At 36.7% G+C, this 17,404-nt stretch overlaps 1 protein-coding gene across 2 annotated transcripts in view; it reads left to right on the forward strand.

Moving 5' to 3' along the window:
* The window catches only part of CTNNA2 (catenin alpha 2), a 503,340-nt gene that overhangs the window by 402,695 nt on the left and 83,241 nt on the right, over nt 1-17,404 (forward strand). For both annotated transcript variants that reach the window (XM_057403217.1, XM_057403218.1), the window contains one exon: nt 1,638-1,790. In XM_057403217.1, the coding sequence (XP_057259200.1) occupies nt 1,638-1,790 (153 nt within the window). The remainder of the gene's footprint in view (nt 1-1,637; nt 1,791-17,404) is intronic.

Consider the following 17,404-nt stretch of genomic DNA (forward strand, 5'->3'; position numbering starts at 1 on the left):
CAGGATCTCATTGTATGAGATGCTATGTAAACAGTTCCAAAGGCCAGTGTGAAAGAGCTTTCAATATTAAGAATAAAATAAGGGTCATCAAGCGGATATCTGCAGATTGAAAGAAAAAGGCAGTACAAGGTGATAATGTAATAGGTAGCAGCAACCACACACCAGCTTCCTAACTGTTGTCAGGTCTCTTTGATACGTTCTACTTTTTTGTCTCTTCCCCCCCAACCCATTTTTATGGATCACTGTGTTAGCTATTCTGAGTGCCTTTAATCATTCTGAAAGTGGAAAAATACTTTCCAGGTAGAATCTGAGTAGAATTAATTTTAAAGGGGGGTTGAGAATTGCATAACACATTGGCAGCTTTAGTTGTAATAGAAATAAATGAAATACCTCATGAAAACAAATATAGGCTATTTTGCTTGGCTTGTTTTTATTGTACCACTGGGGGATTGAATGGAAATATTCAAAGTTACCTTTCTACTTATTCAAACAGAGCTGACAATTGCTGCTGTCGAACAGCAAATGCATCTTGGATCATGTATTTACAGTGCCTAGCAATATACTGTTTTTCAGTATGATTGCGTGTTATGATGACACCTTGTCTAGATAGAGCTTTCTTGTCTGGACTGCAAAATAGAGGAAATTGCCTTTCTTGATGTTTCATCTAACTAAAAATGCATGATTTCAGGAGACTAATGGCTAGCCTGACTTCCAGGCTGAATAGCTCACAGCTTGTGTTTCAGTCTGCAGTTTTTCTTTTTTAACCAAAAAAAATTGGAGAAAAGACGCTAAAAATGTTTCTGGTCCATAATCCTACAGAGCAATTAAGCTTCCAGGAAAAATTACTTAGAATTTCAGTCATCTTTCTGGCTGTCTTTTGAATTTTAGTGAAGTTTGACATTAATTAGTTGGTATTAACAAGGTAGAGAAGAAGTTAGCGACATCCTTCTAACATTAATACTGTCTCAAACAGATGTTTTTATGAAATAACAGGTGTTTAATCTTCAGTAACTTGTATGGTTGTTGTGTTTTTTTCCTTTGGAATAAATTGTAGAATGTTTTCTAATCTGCATGAAAAATGGCTTAGAAAGGTTTTCTGATTATACCTGTTGGAGGTGCTTGAAAGCGAATATGAACCTCAAGGCATGTGCTAAACAAAATACTTATTATTGCATAGAATACTGTTCAGTGCAGGAATTAGAGAAGGCTTGGAAATATTCAGGCTAATATTTTTAATGGTTGCTTGAAGTTAAGCTCCCTAATCCGTACTTGGCTTTTAAGTGGGCTGAACTGTTTTTTTTAAAGTAGTGTGCAGCTTTCAATTCTCATCAATTTGCAATGTATTATGTGGTAATCACTGTCATCTTATATAGATCCCCTCAGTCCAGGAGGATTAGATGTATGTCAGCACAAGTCTCAGGAGGGTTTTGTAGAGTCTAGGCCCTGAAGTGTTTGATATTTGTATGCTTGCTGCATATGTATGACTTGAAAGAAAGAAAGTAAGAAAAAGCCAAGCTCCTATACAGTGCTGTGAGATGTAACCCATCAATTCTTAAATATAAGTAGCAAATGAACACAGTAAGAATATGTATTGATAATTCTCCTTTCATTTACTGGTCTGCTTTATTTTGTCACAGCTACGGAAGGCAGTAATGGATCATATATCAGATTCATTCCTGGAGACCAATGTCCCATTACTGGTTCTCATTGAGGCTGCAAAAAGCGGTAATGAGAAAGAAGTGAAGGAGTATGCTCAGGTCTTCCGTGAACACGCCAACAAGTTAGTTGAGGTAAGTGACCTTATTGATACATCTAGATTTCCATCTTGCCTATCTAGGAGAGGCAGAAAAAATCATATACTGGCTGAAATGTAAGAGGTAGCATTTCTGGAACACAGGTTTCAGGAGTTTCTGTCAGCTTGTATCCCAGTGATTGCACAACAAATGTCTGGATGACTGGCAGAGGGAAGCACGTGCTTAATTTTAGTAATTCATTAAAGCAATTGAGCATGTTAAAATTGCTGTTTCCTGTTGTCAAAAGTCAAAAGCAACAAACAGTAAATTTCTGTTCAGATTTACTAACAGTATGATAAATCACAATCACTATTAAGTAAAAAGACAAATAGCTGCTTCACAGTACTATATCTAGTACTGGCCAAAGGCTGCTCTAGACTTAGCTTATCTGAACTAAAATAGAGCGAAAGCACAGTCTTAAGACTGTTTTACTCTTGAAAGGTCTGTGTTATGTATATATATATATATATTTACATTCTCTTTCTGAAAAAATATGCTGCGTAAAGGCAACAGGTCATAATTTTAGGTCTTCAGGGGTGATACTACAATAGCTCTATTCTACCATGAGGAGTACAGAACATGATGATTGAAACCTGGATGCTCATAGAATGGATTTGTAACAAAATAATGATAATATTCATCTTAATTTGCCCTTTTACAGGTCAGAAACGATGAAAAATGCTTGTCTTTCTTGAGGACAAATATAACTTGGTGATATGCTTGATATCATTACGTGGCATTATTGATTTATCTGTACTAGCATTATTTTGAAGAATATGTAGCCCCTTTGCAGCATCCTTTCTTTTTGGCCATGCCATGTGTTTTTTATCAGAGGAAAATGCTATTGGGGAACTACTGGTTGGACAAATATTGAATGATAACTTTGAATGGCTTCTGTTGTTAAAATGTACATCATCCTAATTCTCTGGTACCTGAGCTGAAGCAACAAGTAAAGGTTTCTTGGTTACTATTGACAAAAGCTAGACAGATCCCTGACAAAATATGTGTGAGGGGGTATTTTCAGTGGGAATAAGGTGCTGTTCTGTATCGTCTTGCTCTTCCTATGTGTAAAACAGAGTCAAGATACCTCATTCAGGGTCTGAGAGTCGGGTATTTGCTATACTTGATTTGTAGGCACCCAGGGTTTAGAAGCTCTGGATGTATTCTGTACTGAATGCCATAAGATTTAATACTTTAATCTGCAAGAGGAGCACAGGACTATCATCAGCTTTGAGTCCTGACCCCTCTGCATTATGCAAAGAGTTGTTATGGCCACCTGGTGACTGGAGCTCCCACCCAAACAATTCTATGATTCTAAATTCAACAAGAAAGTGGTTATAGTTATCTGTCCTAGGGTTTTACAAGCCTAAAAGTACATTAGACTTTAGTCCAAACTAGAGCTTTGTTACTGATTTTGAACATTATGTGGTCATCTTTAGGTACCCCACCAGTAAAACAATGATGATAGATAGTAACAATAGATGTCTTGGCTATAATACCTAGTATTTTTATTCCATTTTGGTTGTTCCAGACTATTAGAAGCAGATCCTTAATTGATTCTTGTATGTCTCTGACAACTGGTACTAGCTTGTTGGTCTATCCTTGCTGTTTTCCAAGGATGGCATGGATCTTAGCCTTATATTTCTACGGATTAATCCTGTTTGGGGTAATGAAATATCTTGAAGAAGTTGATTTCTAGTGCAAGTGGAATTTTGAAACCCAAGTTTCAGGTTCAGCAGACTGCATAAGAAAATAAATATTTGGAATAGATTTATGTCCCTTGTGCACTAAATTTTGCAGTTAAAGTAGTTTCATCTTTTTTACTTAATGATGCGCATCGATGTCTTAGCAGATGGGCTTCTATGGTTTTGTGGGTCAAGTATTTTGCAAATAGTAAAATGCGGTTTAAAGATGAGACATAATCAAGTGACTATGAAATGTAAGATTCTTTCCCAGGCACAGGGCCAGAATTCCTTGCTAATATATGCAAACACAGCTCCACTGAAGTTACGTGGAGTTGCACTTGCTTATGTTAGAGGAATTTGGCACCGCAAATTCAATACTGTGAAAAATCCATACTATTAATCATTAATTTTAAAATCAGGATCTGAATTTCTTGGATACTCTACTGAGCTCAATAGAACATCTATCAAAAGGTCAGGAAAAATAATCCTTTTTTTTATATATATATAAAAGCTACATTTTACCATTCTGAGAAAAAAAAAGAATGCATTTCTTGATATTTGATGAATACAAATGGCAACATTTTCTTTGCATAGGCAATATTTTCAAAAACACATGCTGTAAGAATGAAACTTATGGAATACTTAAATCTTCTCTTAAGAGCTATTTTCACTATTCATATGTTTTCCGCTCTGAGTTCTTATCATGTTTTCTCTTTTGCCTTTCGACTTGCTACATGTGAGAATAACAACTCAATAATAAGATCTATTATTATAAGATATATTATTATTATTCAATAATAATGAGATGAATTCTCATTTTTCTAGACATACACTGAAACCCAGGTTTGTCTGTGGGTTATGCTGGAAACCCAGAGTAAGGTGTCATCCCATGAATCTTGAGGCCCTTCATGTGTGATACGTACATTTAGAAGCCTTCTTGTCTCAGGCTCCCTCCAGCAGCCCAAGAAGGCAAAGCAGCTCAAGAATGAGACCCAGCTTAACTATAATGTAAATCATCCAAATGACTCACATTGTCATACAGATAGATGAGGTAAAAAATGATAATAAAACAGAATTTAGATGGTACCATTCCAGGCTTGGATGGCTAACTTCTCTTCAAACCATATTTCAGCAGTCAGCTCTCAACTGTTCTACCTTCTGAAACTGAAGTCAGAGAAGTAATGGGTCCTTTCCAGGTCATGATCTTTACCTCATGAATCCCTGTAATGTTTCTAAAAGATTTATCTCTAGTGGTTGAAAGTCAGTAAATGCCTGAGTTGTATTGCCAGCTTCAAATGTGACCTTGGGAAGTCATTTAACTTCTGCATCCAGGCACCTACATTTTTAGCATAAGGTTAATGACATATAATTCTAAACCTACCATGCAAAGGCACATGATTGATAAATCAGCTCAGATTTATTCAGTGCATGCATCAAAGCTCTATATGGAGGCTAATTAATTAATTTTTATTATTCTGTTTACTAAAGCTCCCTTGGTTTAACCGTTTACTCCTCTGGACCTTTTCTTGCAAAATTAAATTATCAAGTAAAACCAGTTTTCCTGGGAGATGAAATTCAGCATCCAGCAAACTGAAGAACTGTGATAGTTAGCTGTTTAGTTGCTTTCAATAGGAATCATAGTGTTCATGGTTTAAGTAAGTACCATGAAAATTCGGATGTTAGAGCCTTCTAGTTAAATTAGTGGGTTGGATCACGTTTTCCATTCATCCTCACAAGGATGGCGAAAAGTCTAAGAGAATTATAGTCCAAATTGGGGGGGGGGGGTGGGGGTGTGTCATATTTTTATTGAAGAACTTCCATTATATGGTGATCAGTGAACTTTTACAAGAGTTAAATCCAGTTGCGTTATTCTTCCTTGAAACTTATTTCCAGCAAAATTGGGATGAAGGGGATTTTTGTTCTTTAGCATGAACTCATGCAGCACCATATTTGAAGCAGCTGAAAATCGTCTTTTGAAAAGTGAGTGCCTTACCAATTTTGCATTAATTTTCATGAAGAATTTTGTTAAGCCTGCATGTATCTGAGTTTCATCTCATACAAACTTGAAGGTTTCTGAAGACACCCAAAATAATCAAAGTTATCTTCTAAGAACACTTGGCTGGTGGAAGAGCTGTGTTAGGCAATGTTTTATGGTGATTAAAATTTGATACAGTGCAAGCAAATCAATAGTACCCCGAGGCCGGATAGTAATTTGTAGCAGATGAAAACTAACTGCAGCATTTCTGTTTCTGTTTTATAGTCCTTTTGTCCATTAGGCTTGCTGGAGTCTTTATTAACTTTCTCATGACCATGTAATTGCCATTTTGAAGAGGATACTGGGCTTAATTTAGGGAGTTTAGGGGTTTGGCATTTTCTTTTACAGTTCCAAGGTAGGGGGGAACCTGAGTGTTTGAACTTCTTTATAAGATACAATTCAAGCTACCTTTCATTTTCCAAAAATTATTGTTTGTAGCTTCCTAATTCAGACTGATAGTGTGTTTTCCCATCATAAATGTGAAACAGGCTTACACACTGAAGATAAGAAGGAAATAAGTACTGCTAGCATGCACAGCATGCCCAACAAGCAGTTGGACCTGCTCAGTGACCTCTGTTTACTTGATTTGGTAGTGAGAGGAAAGAGGAAAGAGTGTGAAGGAAAATTTTAATATGGTGGTCATCAGTGAATTCATCTACATTTACATCAGCAGTAACAGAACTCATATCCAACCCAGTATTTTTTCATGCCAGAAATATCTGTCGGATATTTATTGGAGGAGAGATCATGAGTGGAGAGCAACGGCAGCCATGGGATGTGAGGGGTGGCCATGAGATGTGAGGAGCAGTCATGAGGGGAGCTCATGAGGGGAGAGCAGGAGCAGCCATGGGGTGTGAGGGGCAGCCATGGGGGGTACGGGTGACAGCTATACAGTGTGGGCCACAATAGGGGGCAGATAGCGGGTGGCTGCAAGTGGGGATCATGAGACGACCATATGGGTACATCTTGAGGGGAGATCAGCTTGCCCTTAGTGACATGGTGTAGTGGTGGGCTGGCAGTCCTGGGGTAACGGTTCAACTTGATCTTAAAGGTCTTTTTCAACCTATTTGACTCTATGATTCTATGAAAAGCACACAGAGTATTTGATTCATAAGGTACACAATGCTAGACTTCCTCTCAGGGAATGATGATCATCTGTGTAAATCTGGCATGCACTTGAGATCAATGGAATTCTGACAGTTTAGTGTGGCACTCGAGCTCACTTTCGGGATGTACTAGTGATCTTTATAGGGAATATGTAAACATGTTTTGTTTGTGCTTTTGTAAATATTGTATAAGTTCATGAACTGAGTCGGATTTTCATCTAAGAAAGACAAAACCCAGAGTAACAAGCCTAAGATGAAAAATATTGGCTTGTTTATTTCTTCAACTTTAGTTCAAGGATCAAGGAATGTTCTTATTGATATAATTCACAAATACTGTCCATACTTGAAATGCTCTGTCTCTTTTTATTGAAGTGCACATCTCTGCATTATCAGAATATACAACTAGCTGTTTGCTTCTGGTTATGGAGAAAAAGTGCTAATATTCTTTCATGGGTTCTGTAATTCAACTTCCACCATGAAAAATGTATGTATCCCTGGGTTTCCTCTTACAGATTAATCAGCTTTTATTCTTGTATTTTTCTTTTAGTTGACATTAAGCTTGATAAGAAATAATATCCAGAAGATAATAATCCTTGGTTGTAATCAGGGAGTGTTAAGGAGGTCATAGATTAGTTAAATTCAAGCCCTTCAAGTTGAGAGATTTTATGTGAAATTAAAGCTGTGGGCTACCTCTGTGTCCTAGTGTTTCATCTGCTCATTTTAGTTTCAGTTTCCATCCCAGGCCTTTCTTCCCTATGTGGGCAACAGATGTTCTTAATTCCTAGTAAACATCATGAGTATATTAAAGATAGCTAAAACCACAAGTCCAATTATCTGCAATGAGAGCATGGAAAGCTTGAACTCTGCATTTATTTCTTCCAAGTCCCTACTGCAGCCAAAACTCGTTAGTCCATCTCTTCACCCTGGAGGTCTATATGTCTTTGAGGCAAAGTGAACTCTTCTGTTTTCTTAGATTAGCACTGAAATGAAATCAAATTGCCTTATAGAAAAGGTGCGTCACAGAAATGACTGCTGCTTTGTGACTTTTTGAGTCTCTTGTGCAGCTGTCCCTTGAGTAGATAGGTTCTTAAAGGAGTTAAATAACCAGTATCTACGTTTTCAGTGTTGCTTTTGTCTAAGCAGTGGATGAAATTCATCCATTTCTGCCTTCAGGCAATGTGGATCCACCTCTGAGGCTTACAAAGACTGCTTACGAAGCCTGCTGTAGCAGGAAGCAGTTGAAGAACATGCCTGTGATTTACAGGCTGCGTCATTGGCACAAAAGCATGGTTGAAATGAAACAATTTGGCAATGAAGAACTTAGATACAGCAGAGGCTGAAGGCCCTGGATGCTGATCCTTCCAACATCTGCAGGTTTCTGCGGAATCCAGGATGGCTGAAAGGGAAGGAGCTTCCTTATCTCACGGCTACTTTGGCAATGTAGTTCTGTTTCCAAACTTTCCTTCCTTTAATAAACACCCAGATAACCAAGCACAGCAGAATCTGTGACACTGTTAGCATTATCTTGAGTAATCTCTTTCTATGCATTTATCCTTTTCCTTCCCTTAGACTGCTGAGCTTCTGTGTCTTGTAGCATCTTTTATTTGTTCACACAGATTTCTGTAACATATGTAATAAGCTAATGCTACATAAAGTTAGCAACCTAGCATTAATGGGTAATGATGTTTCTTTTTTCCTTTCTAAGGGAAAAGTACCATATTAAAAATGAAAACTAAAAAATACGAGTAGTAAATTACTACAGAATCATAGAATCACAAAATAGTTAGGGTTGGAAAGGACCTTAACATCATCCAGTCCCAACCCCCTTGCCATAGGCAAGGAATCTTCATGTTGACTTCAATGAATCTCTAGCTTTGGGACGGCAGACATAAAGACAGTGTTGTGCTGCTTTTGTTATTTGAGTTCCTACAGGTCATCATTCGTTAGCAAACGACTGTATTACTACATATTTTTACACACTGAAAAAAGAAATGCTGGAGGATTTTCTATCAATGAAAATACTTCTTCACATTTCTTGCTGTAATTCTTTAGCATATCTTTTCTTTGTGTACTTTATTGAGAAAAAGCTGGTGCTCTTGTATAAAATCTATTCCTGGTGATTTCACAGTATTTCCCAGTAAGCTGAATGTTTTGGTTTTTTTAAGAGAATTAATTTTTAACCTGCTTATTTATGGTCTCTGTAAAAGATGAAATTCAGTTACTCATTTTTTAATCACTGAGTAATTTTTAAGAGATATTTTCTGGTGACTAACACCTGCTTAAGTAGGGACTCACTTCCACTGTCTGATCATGCTACTGTATTGTGTGATTCATATGGCACATCATCCAAAATATAATGACTCCTACAAACTTTAGTATCCTTTTATGTCTGCTATCACATAAAATCCAATCACACAGCAATCTATGTGACTTAAAACTAGTTAATAATACAATCAGTGGCTCATGGTGTCATTTTAATTAACTGATTACATAAATTATGGATTTAGCTCCTCCTAACCACTTGTTTGAATTTGTAGCCTTAGTACACTAAGATGGCATAGAGCATCTGGGCTGAAAATCATCCCTTACCACTTCCAAAGGAAGAACTGTTCTGAAGAGAGTGAATATATAAACCTGTTAGCAGAAGGGGCCCTTTGGAACCCAGAAGTCCTTTTACCTTGAACTTAAACACCCATAGACATGATTTTTATTTACAGACATATAATTTCTTCCAGCAGGGAAGAGGTTAAAGTAAGTGGAAGCTCCTGAGACAGCTCCTTAATTACTCTCTCATCAATGAGAGAAGTAAAACTAGTTATCAGAGGCATTGCTCTCAAATTGTCAGGATGAATCCATGACATCTGTGTGATAACATGGAATAAAATTCCCAGCTGTATGACTGCTCAGCCCACTCTTTAGTAACTAGAAATCAGTACTGGCAGGTGTGTAGTTTGCCTACATTCAGTTTCTTTTACATATAAGGGGGGTGTGTGTATGTGTGTGTGTCTGTCTGTCATATTTCTTTTCACTAGGCAGCAATTATGAAAGTCTCTTCACTTAGATGAAATTTTTTACCAACATTTTGCATTGACCAACCTATTATTTTTTTGGCAACACAGAAGAAAGCAGTCTCTTGCCCGCAAATATGGATTGCAGCTCGAAGTGGGAAGTTCATCAAGTGGTACTAACCTTTGAGGGAGATTAACAAAATGAGATGGTAACTGCCTGTCCTTCTAACAATCATATGACATGCCTTGCTTTATTCATGTGTCAACAGGGCATCACTTCTAAGATTACCTTTTCCTCTCTCATTGACTGTTCTTTCTAGCAACTGAAAGATGTACACTTTTGAGAAGGAGGGTCAGCCTATAATAAGATACATAGTTGGAGCTAAAAAGGCCAAAGATTATTTTGAGGAAACCTATGTCTGTGGAATAACACGGATAGGACATATCAGGTAGAAATACTGCTAGTGCCACAGCTGACCTCCACTATCTTCCTTGTCTTTCAACCTGTTTCAGATGTAGTAAGGCTATTGGATAAGTTTTTAAGATGAACTCAGAACAAGACCCTTTTATTATTGTTGACTTCAAGACTTGTGTTTTTAATATTTAAAATGGCTTTTGTCCATCAACTCCCTAATCTCTTCGTTTCATTTGACTATCTTCAGTCTGTTGTGTAGTGCATTTTTGCCAGCTGTGGGGATCTGAAGGGAATATGTGCTTTTCAAGACAGGGAGGCATGTTAGCTGTTCAAAGATTATATTTTCTGGACAGCCCCACCTTGATGCCCCCAATATAAAATAGGATATAAGAGTAAAAATAAAGTGTTTTATTTACGTCGCTGGTAATATACCCTAACCATAACTGATTCTCTGCCCAGTGTTTCTTTAAAAAGTGTGCTTCAACTTATACTGTATGTTTGGATTATTTTTTGCCACTCAAGACAGGTTAATATTATATGACTATGTAAAATGTTTGGCATCTTAGCCTTTGGTCTGTAATGTATTAGGTATGGTTAGATTTCAGCAGTGGAACTGTGCTTTTACAGGTGCATCTATAGTTTCACTGTTAGAAAAAAGTTTAATCAGATAACCTGTCTTAGAGCATGAAATTTAAGAGAAATAAGGGGAGTGGTAGGGAATAACAGAAAGGGTAAAATACAAGAAGCTTTGCTGCTACTCCAAGCTCATAGCAAAGGAGGAAGTTAAACAAACAGCTTATATTACTATAGAGACAGGTAATCTGTCATCCACAATTGAGCCATTTCCAACATGAAGGACAGAGACAGAGGAACTAGAACTATTTTAGAAGCAAAGAAAGTTCAGTTCAAGCAGTAAGGTACTTCCAAGGGAATTGAAAGGAGCATTTACTTCAAAGTAGTGAGTCAGAAATAAAGGAGAGCATTCAGTCATGGTCAAAAAATCAGCAGATGTCCAAGAAGAAGCCAGGTCAAAGACCTGAGGAGAAAATGGCATCTTTAACGATAGAGTTTTAAACTGATGTAAAAGAAGAAATTGCAATCAAGAAATCTCATGATTTTGAACAAAAGTCTTAGCAGCTTTGATTTTAATAAAGATTGCAATGGAGATATATGTAGCAAAATTTCAAATGTAGGAATAAATGGAATAAATAAATGGAGTAATGAAGTTAGTTAATCCAGAACAAAATATGCAGCTGCAAAAAGCATCATCTCCAAATACTAGTATCACTTATTATAAGTAATTTTTTTCCAAAAGATTAATTACCTGTGTGACTCATATCCACCTATTTTTCTACCAGTTTCACTAGTATGTCTGTGTACAAACATAAAATGTCCTGTTTTTACTTAGAATTTCCTAGATGAAAGTAATACCTGTAGGCAGAGTGTTTTGTGGCTTTACTGGAAAGAAAAAACACATCAATATGTATTGTGTGTCGTCCTGGAATTCTAGGTGTTTTCAGTACTGAAATGCACCTTTTGCCATTTTGGATAAGTTCAGTAACCATTGTTATTGCATTTTCACACCTATAGTCTAAGCCTTGGATGGCTTGTGCCCCTTTAAAATATTTTTCTGTCAAAATAAATTGTCAAGAAAACCAGCAGAGTCAGACAAAAAATGTCTTCGTTTCCCCCAGGATACTTGCTATTTCAACAATATCTACATCTCTTGCTGGAAGCTTTTGCTACAGAATTGCACAAGGGAAATGGTAGCAGAAAGCAGGGTGATGTTGTGAATGGACTTAGAGCAGGTTGAAAGGAATAAGAGTCAGGGAGGGCTGTTTGGGGAAGAGAAGGTTTTAGGGTGAATTTTCACATTTTATTTATATGTGCCTGTAGTGCTGCTGCTGAATGTCAAGTACTTATGGGACTAGATATTTTTTACTTACTGACAGCCCATGGATTCAACAAGAAAATTCAACGTTTCAGGTAGATATGGATCCAGAAAGTAAATATTCTGAGCCATAAGTTTCCTAGGTGAAAACCTGTGCTCAGTTATGTAGGAGATGTTGAAAAATCTATTGTGCTGCAAAACCTTGTATACCTCATTAGATGAATAGAGTAGTAAGCTAATTCAAAAACCATCCAGAAATTATTAAGTAAAATACTAAAACCCTAATAACAAGTTTCCCCAGTGTTTGAAAATATATTTTATACCTTAACTTGGAGATAAATTTCCAAATCAAAACCAACCACCTCACTACTCTGTTAGGAAAGAATTATAACAAATGGGTGAATCACATTTCAGTAGAAAATCCTTTATGAGATATTGATGATAATAAAGGAAGGCTGACTTCATGGCTTAGCATGAAAATCATTGGATTTATTGCTTTATTTCTAAGCTTGGATTTCTGAAAATCTGATCAAATAAGTGGATTTTCTTCAAAGTTCCCGAAAGTTTTCCCTGTGGCCTCAGAGCAAGCATGAGGAACTTCAGCCTGAGGACAACTTCTTAAGAAACTTTTAAGTAGCTCAGAAAAGGATTTTAGCATGAAAGCATAATCTCAACAGCAAGTTTAGTTTCACAGTACACAGGTTATAAAATTTGTGTTTTGATGATCCCAAAGTGCTTCCAAAACTTCAAAAGCCCGTGTATAGAAGTTCTGTAAGAAATAATCTCTTTACAATATGTTATGCTTCAAAAGCACAGGATAGAGGAGGGAGGAAAAGTCAAGATTTTATCACTGCCCATACTTCTTACCATCAAAAGGATTGTAGGATAGAGGTCCTGATTCTAGAAGATGAGTAACTTACAGGCTAGTGATATCACCCTCATGTCTGGGTTGTTATAACTGGGTGGGAAAGTCCTTGATTTATAATATGAACCTTTCATCGTAGAGCCCAAAACGGTGTTGTTATGTGTCTCTGTGTAGTGCATAATTCCATAGTCTGTCCTTTGAAGCACAAATTAAATGACACTTCTTCTTTTTCTTGTAATGAAAAGTGAGTACAATTCTTACGCAGAGATGTGGGGAGTATGTAGCAGATTAGCTGTCACCTTTCCAATGCACAGTTCTAGTGTACTTTGCATATTGTTCAGTGGTTTAAAGGGATCTGTAAATTTTACAATGCCCAAGGAAACAGTTAAGAGCAGCCATAAGATCTTAAACCACTGTTTGTGACATAACTGAAGTCCCATGGATAATTTTTTGTTGCAAAAATTGCTATTGCCATAATGTCAGAAGGAAAATAAATTTACTTACCAATGTATATTAACAAAAGAACAAGGAAATTAGCATAAAGTTTTTAGATAAGTGAGGCGAAAATGGGAAAGAAGCAATAATAATACCTTATTTGTCTCAGAATGTAACTTCCTCAGTGGGATAATTATTCATGTTGGGTTGCCAATACAGCTGAGTAGAGTTTATGTAGGAGAGAAGAAAAGCTGAGGCTTTGTGATAGCCCTCACAGATAATAACAGTATCCAAAGCCATTCCTTTTAACGCAAGAATGCTTGGTAATTTTGTTGGTTTAACTTATAAAAATTGACTTGTACACAAGAAATGGGTGGAATACCTGCTGCTAACCACTGCTCTTACAATATTCTATAATGTTAAACCTCTAATCATATGTAGTGTTGGAACTATGCACTGAGTTACCTTGATATCCACTGGTTTAAAGGAAGTCAAACAACTAACACAGGTAGGAAGCTGTAACATTTCACATTCACAATCTGTATAAGAGAAAACAAGAGGGGACAAAATTCCAAACCTTGGTTTGCACACAAATATCTAAAATATTGTTGTAATCTTTGCCCATTTCATTGAATAATGGTAAATAGATAGGACAAATAGATTACTGGCAACCTTATACAAAAGGTTCTATATCAGTGCAAAATATTACTTATACTAATTTGTGACACATGATTTCCAAAAGCCTAACAGAGAAAAGCATTAAGAACATAAATCATTAATTTAATCTGATTATTTTCAGTCAGCCTTTTATTTACTGCCTGCTCAATTAAAAACTGAGGTTAATGAATCTTTCAAATGTACTATAATATTCTAGTATTCATTATTTCCCCTCCTTCACCCTAGGTAAAAATGTATCTTTTTTTTTTTCTTGTCTCCATCCCTTTTTGGATTAGTGAGGAGCTTCTGAGTCACACCATATATTTTCATTTCTGAAAGTCGCTGATAGCAGTTTTCCCATCTGAAATGATGTACAGAGAATGAGATGGCAAAAAGCCAGGAAGCAGTAGGAGCTCTGGAGAGCAATGTGCAAGTTTTACCTTAAGCCATACCCTACATCTTTCTGTCTCTGCCATTTCCTGCAGAAGTTACCTTCTTTCTCATCCATGGACAAAAATCATCTTTTACTATAGTTTTATTTTTAGTAAAACTCAGAATTCTGATGAGAACCTTTCATCTTTTTCCTCATTTCTGATGAGTTTCAAATGAATGAGGTGTTATCCCAATATACACAGAATTGGTAGCAATCATGAGAATGATTCATCTTTTTTTTATGTGTTAGATACAAATGCAAAAACATCTTCCCCAATGTTTTTAATGAATATGATCCCATTCCTTGTATTTACCTGCCATATTTTTACCTTCAGAAAGGCTTTTCTTTTTTAGACAAGAATTATTTCCCATATCTTCAGAGCAGGAGAATAGCTACTTTTATTACTTCTCATTTTGCAATGTTTAAAAAAATAAAATTGCTTGGCATTTTGCAAGCTGTAAGTAAACCTGTAAAACCAGATTTTCAGTTGGTGTAAAAAGATACATTTTCCTTCATCTTCATAGGAGCAATGTCAGTCTTCATCAATCAGGTGTAAATCCAAGGCATGTAACTTGACTGAACTTAGAACAGCGCAGGTTTTCTTAGGACTTGGGTGATGCTTCTTGCCTCAAACATCTTGTAGTGCGCAAGAGCACCAAAAGTCTTATCTTACCTCAGATAATTTCCTTTTTAAACTCAAAATGCTTTTTAAATATAATCATAAATATCATCTCCGCTTTGTAGGTGACATCCTAGAAGATGAAATAATTTGCCCAGAGTGTATTAGAGGACCTGTGGCAGATCTAGAAAAAGAATCTGATCACTGCAGTTTCTGTCACTGGGTTATCAGGGAGGCTTTCACACTCCTTTATCCCATTTCTAGATTTTAACTGTACTATCTTTTGGATTTTGGTTGACTTGCTATTTACAGACCACTTAAAATAGTAAACTAGTTACAAGTGAGCAAAAAGCTTCGAGCATTTAGGAGCCATTAGATACAGCCTACGCTTTACTATATATAAGCCAGTAAAAGTAAACATAGTATACTTCTACGATTCATTTCAAATAGCTAGGGCTTTTTTAAAACACAAGATAAAATTAATTGTGTCCAACTTTTGCCTTAGACTAATCTTCTATTCTTTTAGATGGCTATTGTCTACACCCTCTGGGTCATTGCTGTAGACAGTTGTACTTCTAAAAGGTGTTTCCTACCATGACAAAGTAGGGCTATCAGTTAAAATGCGTGGGATGCATTGACTCTGAAGATATCCTTCTCTCTTGTAGAGATCCTAGACAATTAGGTGGCAGTAGATGCCTTTTAGATAGCCAATGTTGAGTTACATATAGTGAAACTATACCTGTAATGACAAGTGTCATGTCTGTGGTAAAAGATGTTTTGCCACAGAAGTCACTGCTGTTGCCTGCGGTGCACTAATTCTGTCCTCTGTTACTTGCAGTGAGATGTTATGTTCTTGTAATTGCCTTCTTGTAAGAGCCCAGAATGCTTAATTTGCATCAAATTCTTCTCTTGTAATAACACTATAATAGCAATACCAAGACTTTCTGAAAGTGAGACAACCAGTGGCACATGTCTGAGGGGAACATCATCATTTTCCGCCTCGTGCATGCTGAAGATACATTTTCTTTTAAGCTGCAGCAAAAGAATAATACCCTGCAGCCACTGCCTGTGGCCAGTTGAATCTTAACCTGTGTGAGCTCTCTGTGCTTATTTTAGTCTGCAGTGTCTGTGAGACCTGCTCCTCTTTCCATCTTAATGTGCATTGAAAGCTATCTTGGCATGTAACTTTAACACAACAGATGGGACACAGTGCAACTTGGATGACCTCTACTTTCAGCATTTAAATAGCTAAGCTGATTTTATTACCATAAAATAAACTTCCAAGAACTTCTTACAGTGTAGGCCAAGGTAACAAGTGCCAGTTACAATCTCTTAATTGCGGTAGCTGAAGAGGTCAGTTTTCATAAGTTTCATGGGATTGAAAGATACTTCCATTGATTTTAATGAGAACCATAGGGATGAAATTCCTAGAAAACTTCTGTTTTCCTCTAAGACAAGAAAGCCAAAATAACATTGATAATAGTGCATGAGGGCTTCATCAGTATCTTTCCAAAGTCATACTGTTATTTTTCAGTATTTCTGAAAAGAGACTGAGCACAAACAGGGCTTGCAACACTGGGGGCAGAAAAACTGTGCTTAAAAATGATCAACACAGTTCATCTCAAGACCGTCATGGTTTTGGGGAAGGTTTTCTTTTTGGTAACATTGTTTTCAGTTCCAGATGGGCCCCCTTTTCTCTTATTTACCTTCCTTTTAGGCTGGATTGTAACACCATTGGCTGCCACTACTAAATCTTTACAAGAGCAGGTTTTATTTGCCACCAGAGACTCCCTGGGGCAACTCAAGAATACCATCCCCTCAAGAAAAATAAACACTGCAAGTTTTTATATCTATTACAATGTGAAGATCAGGCAGCAGTTATTAAGAAGCAGCTACAAAGGCCACTTGCCCTATGCACCTTGGTTTCTGACAGAGGCGTAAAGCTCTCATTAGCAATTTCTACCCTTATCAACACTTTCATCTTTAAAGCTGATTATTAGTATGCTTTCTCATGCCTGGTATTCATTTTTCATACATGATTTAGGCTCCATCCTTCCAGCTCCTATCCCATTTGTCAGGCTGAAGTGTAGATGCATTTGATTAAAGTCACACTTTGGCAAACACTGACCAGGCTTTAAAATATTACCAAAAAATGACAATCAAATCCATGGGCATATGTTAAAAACTGTTTGATGCATTCTTTACAAATGTGCAATATTTACGGAATGCAACTACAAATGTTGTACATATAGTTACAGGTACAACCGTAACTGTGGTATGATCTAATAACGTGGACGTGGCAAAACTGATTTTCCTTTACAAATGTAAGCACGCCATTTAAGTCTGGTTCTAGATGGCTTAATTTGTTTTTCCAGTGTTAACAAAAAAAGGACAAAACAGCAGTATGCAATTAAATAACAAAGATGTCTTTCACAGCAGTTGTTACAGCAGGGAGGAAGAAA

This window comes from Pezoporus wallicus, unplaced genomic scaffold, assembly GCF_028554395.1.
Source record: "Pezoporus wallicus isolate ANWC-B61680 ecotype Strahan unplaced genomic scaffold, APGP_CSIRO_Pwel_v1 contig_6644, whole genome shotgun sequence".
In the NCBI taxonomy this organism is placed as follows: domain Eukaryota; kingdom Metazoa; phylum Chordata; class Aves; order Psittaciformes; family Psittacidae; genus Pezoporus; species Pezoporus wallicus.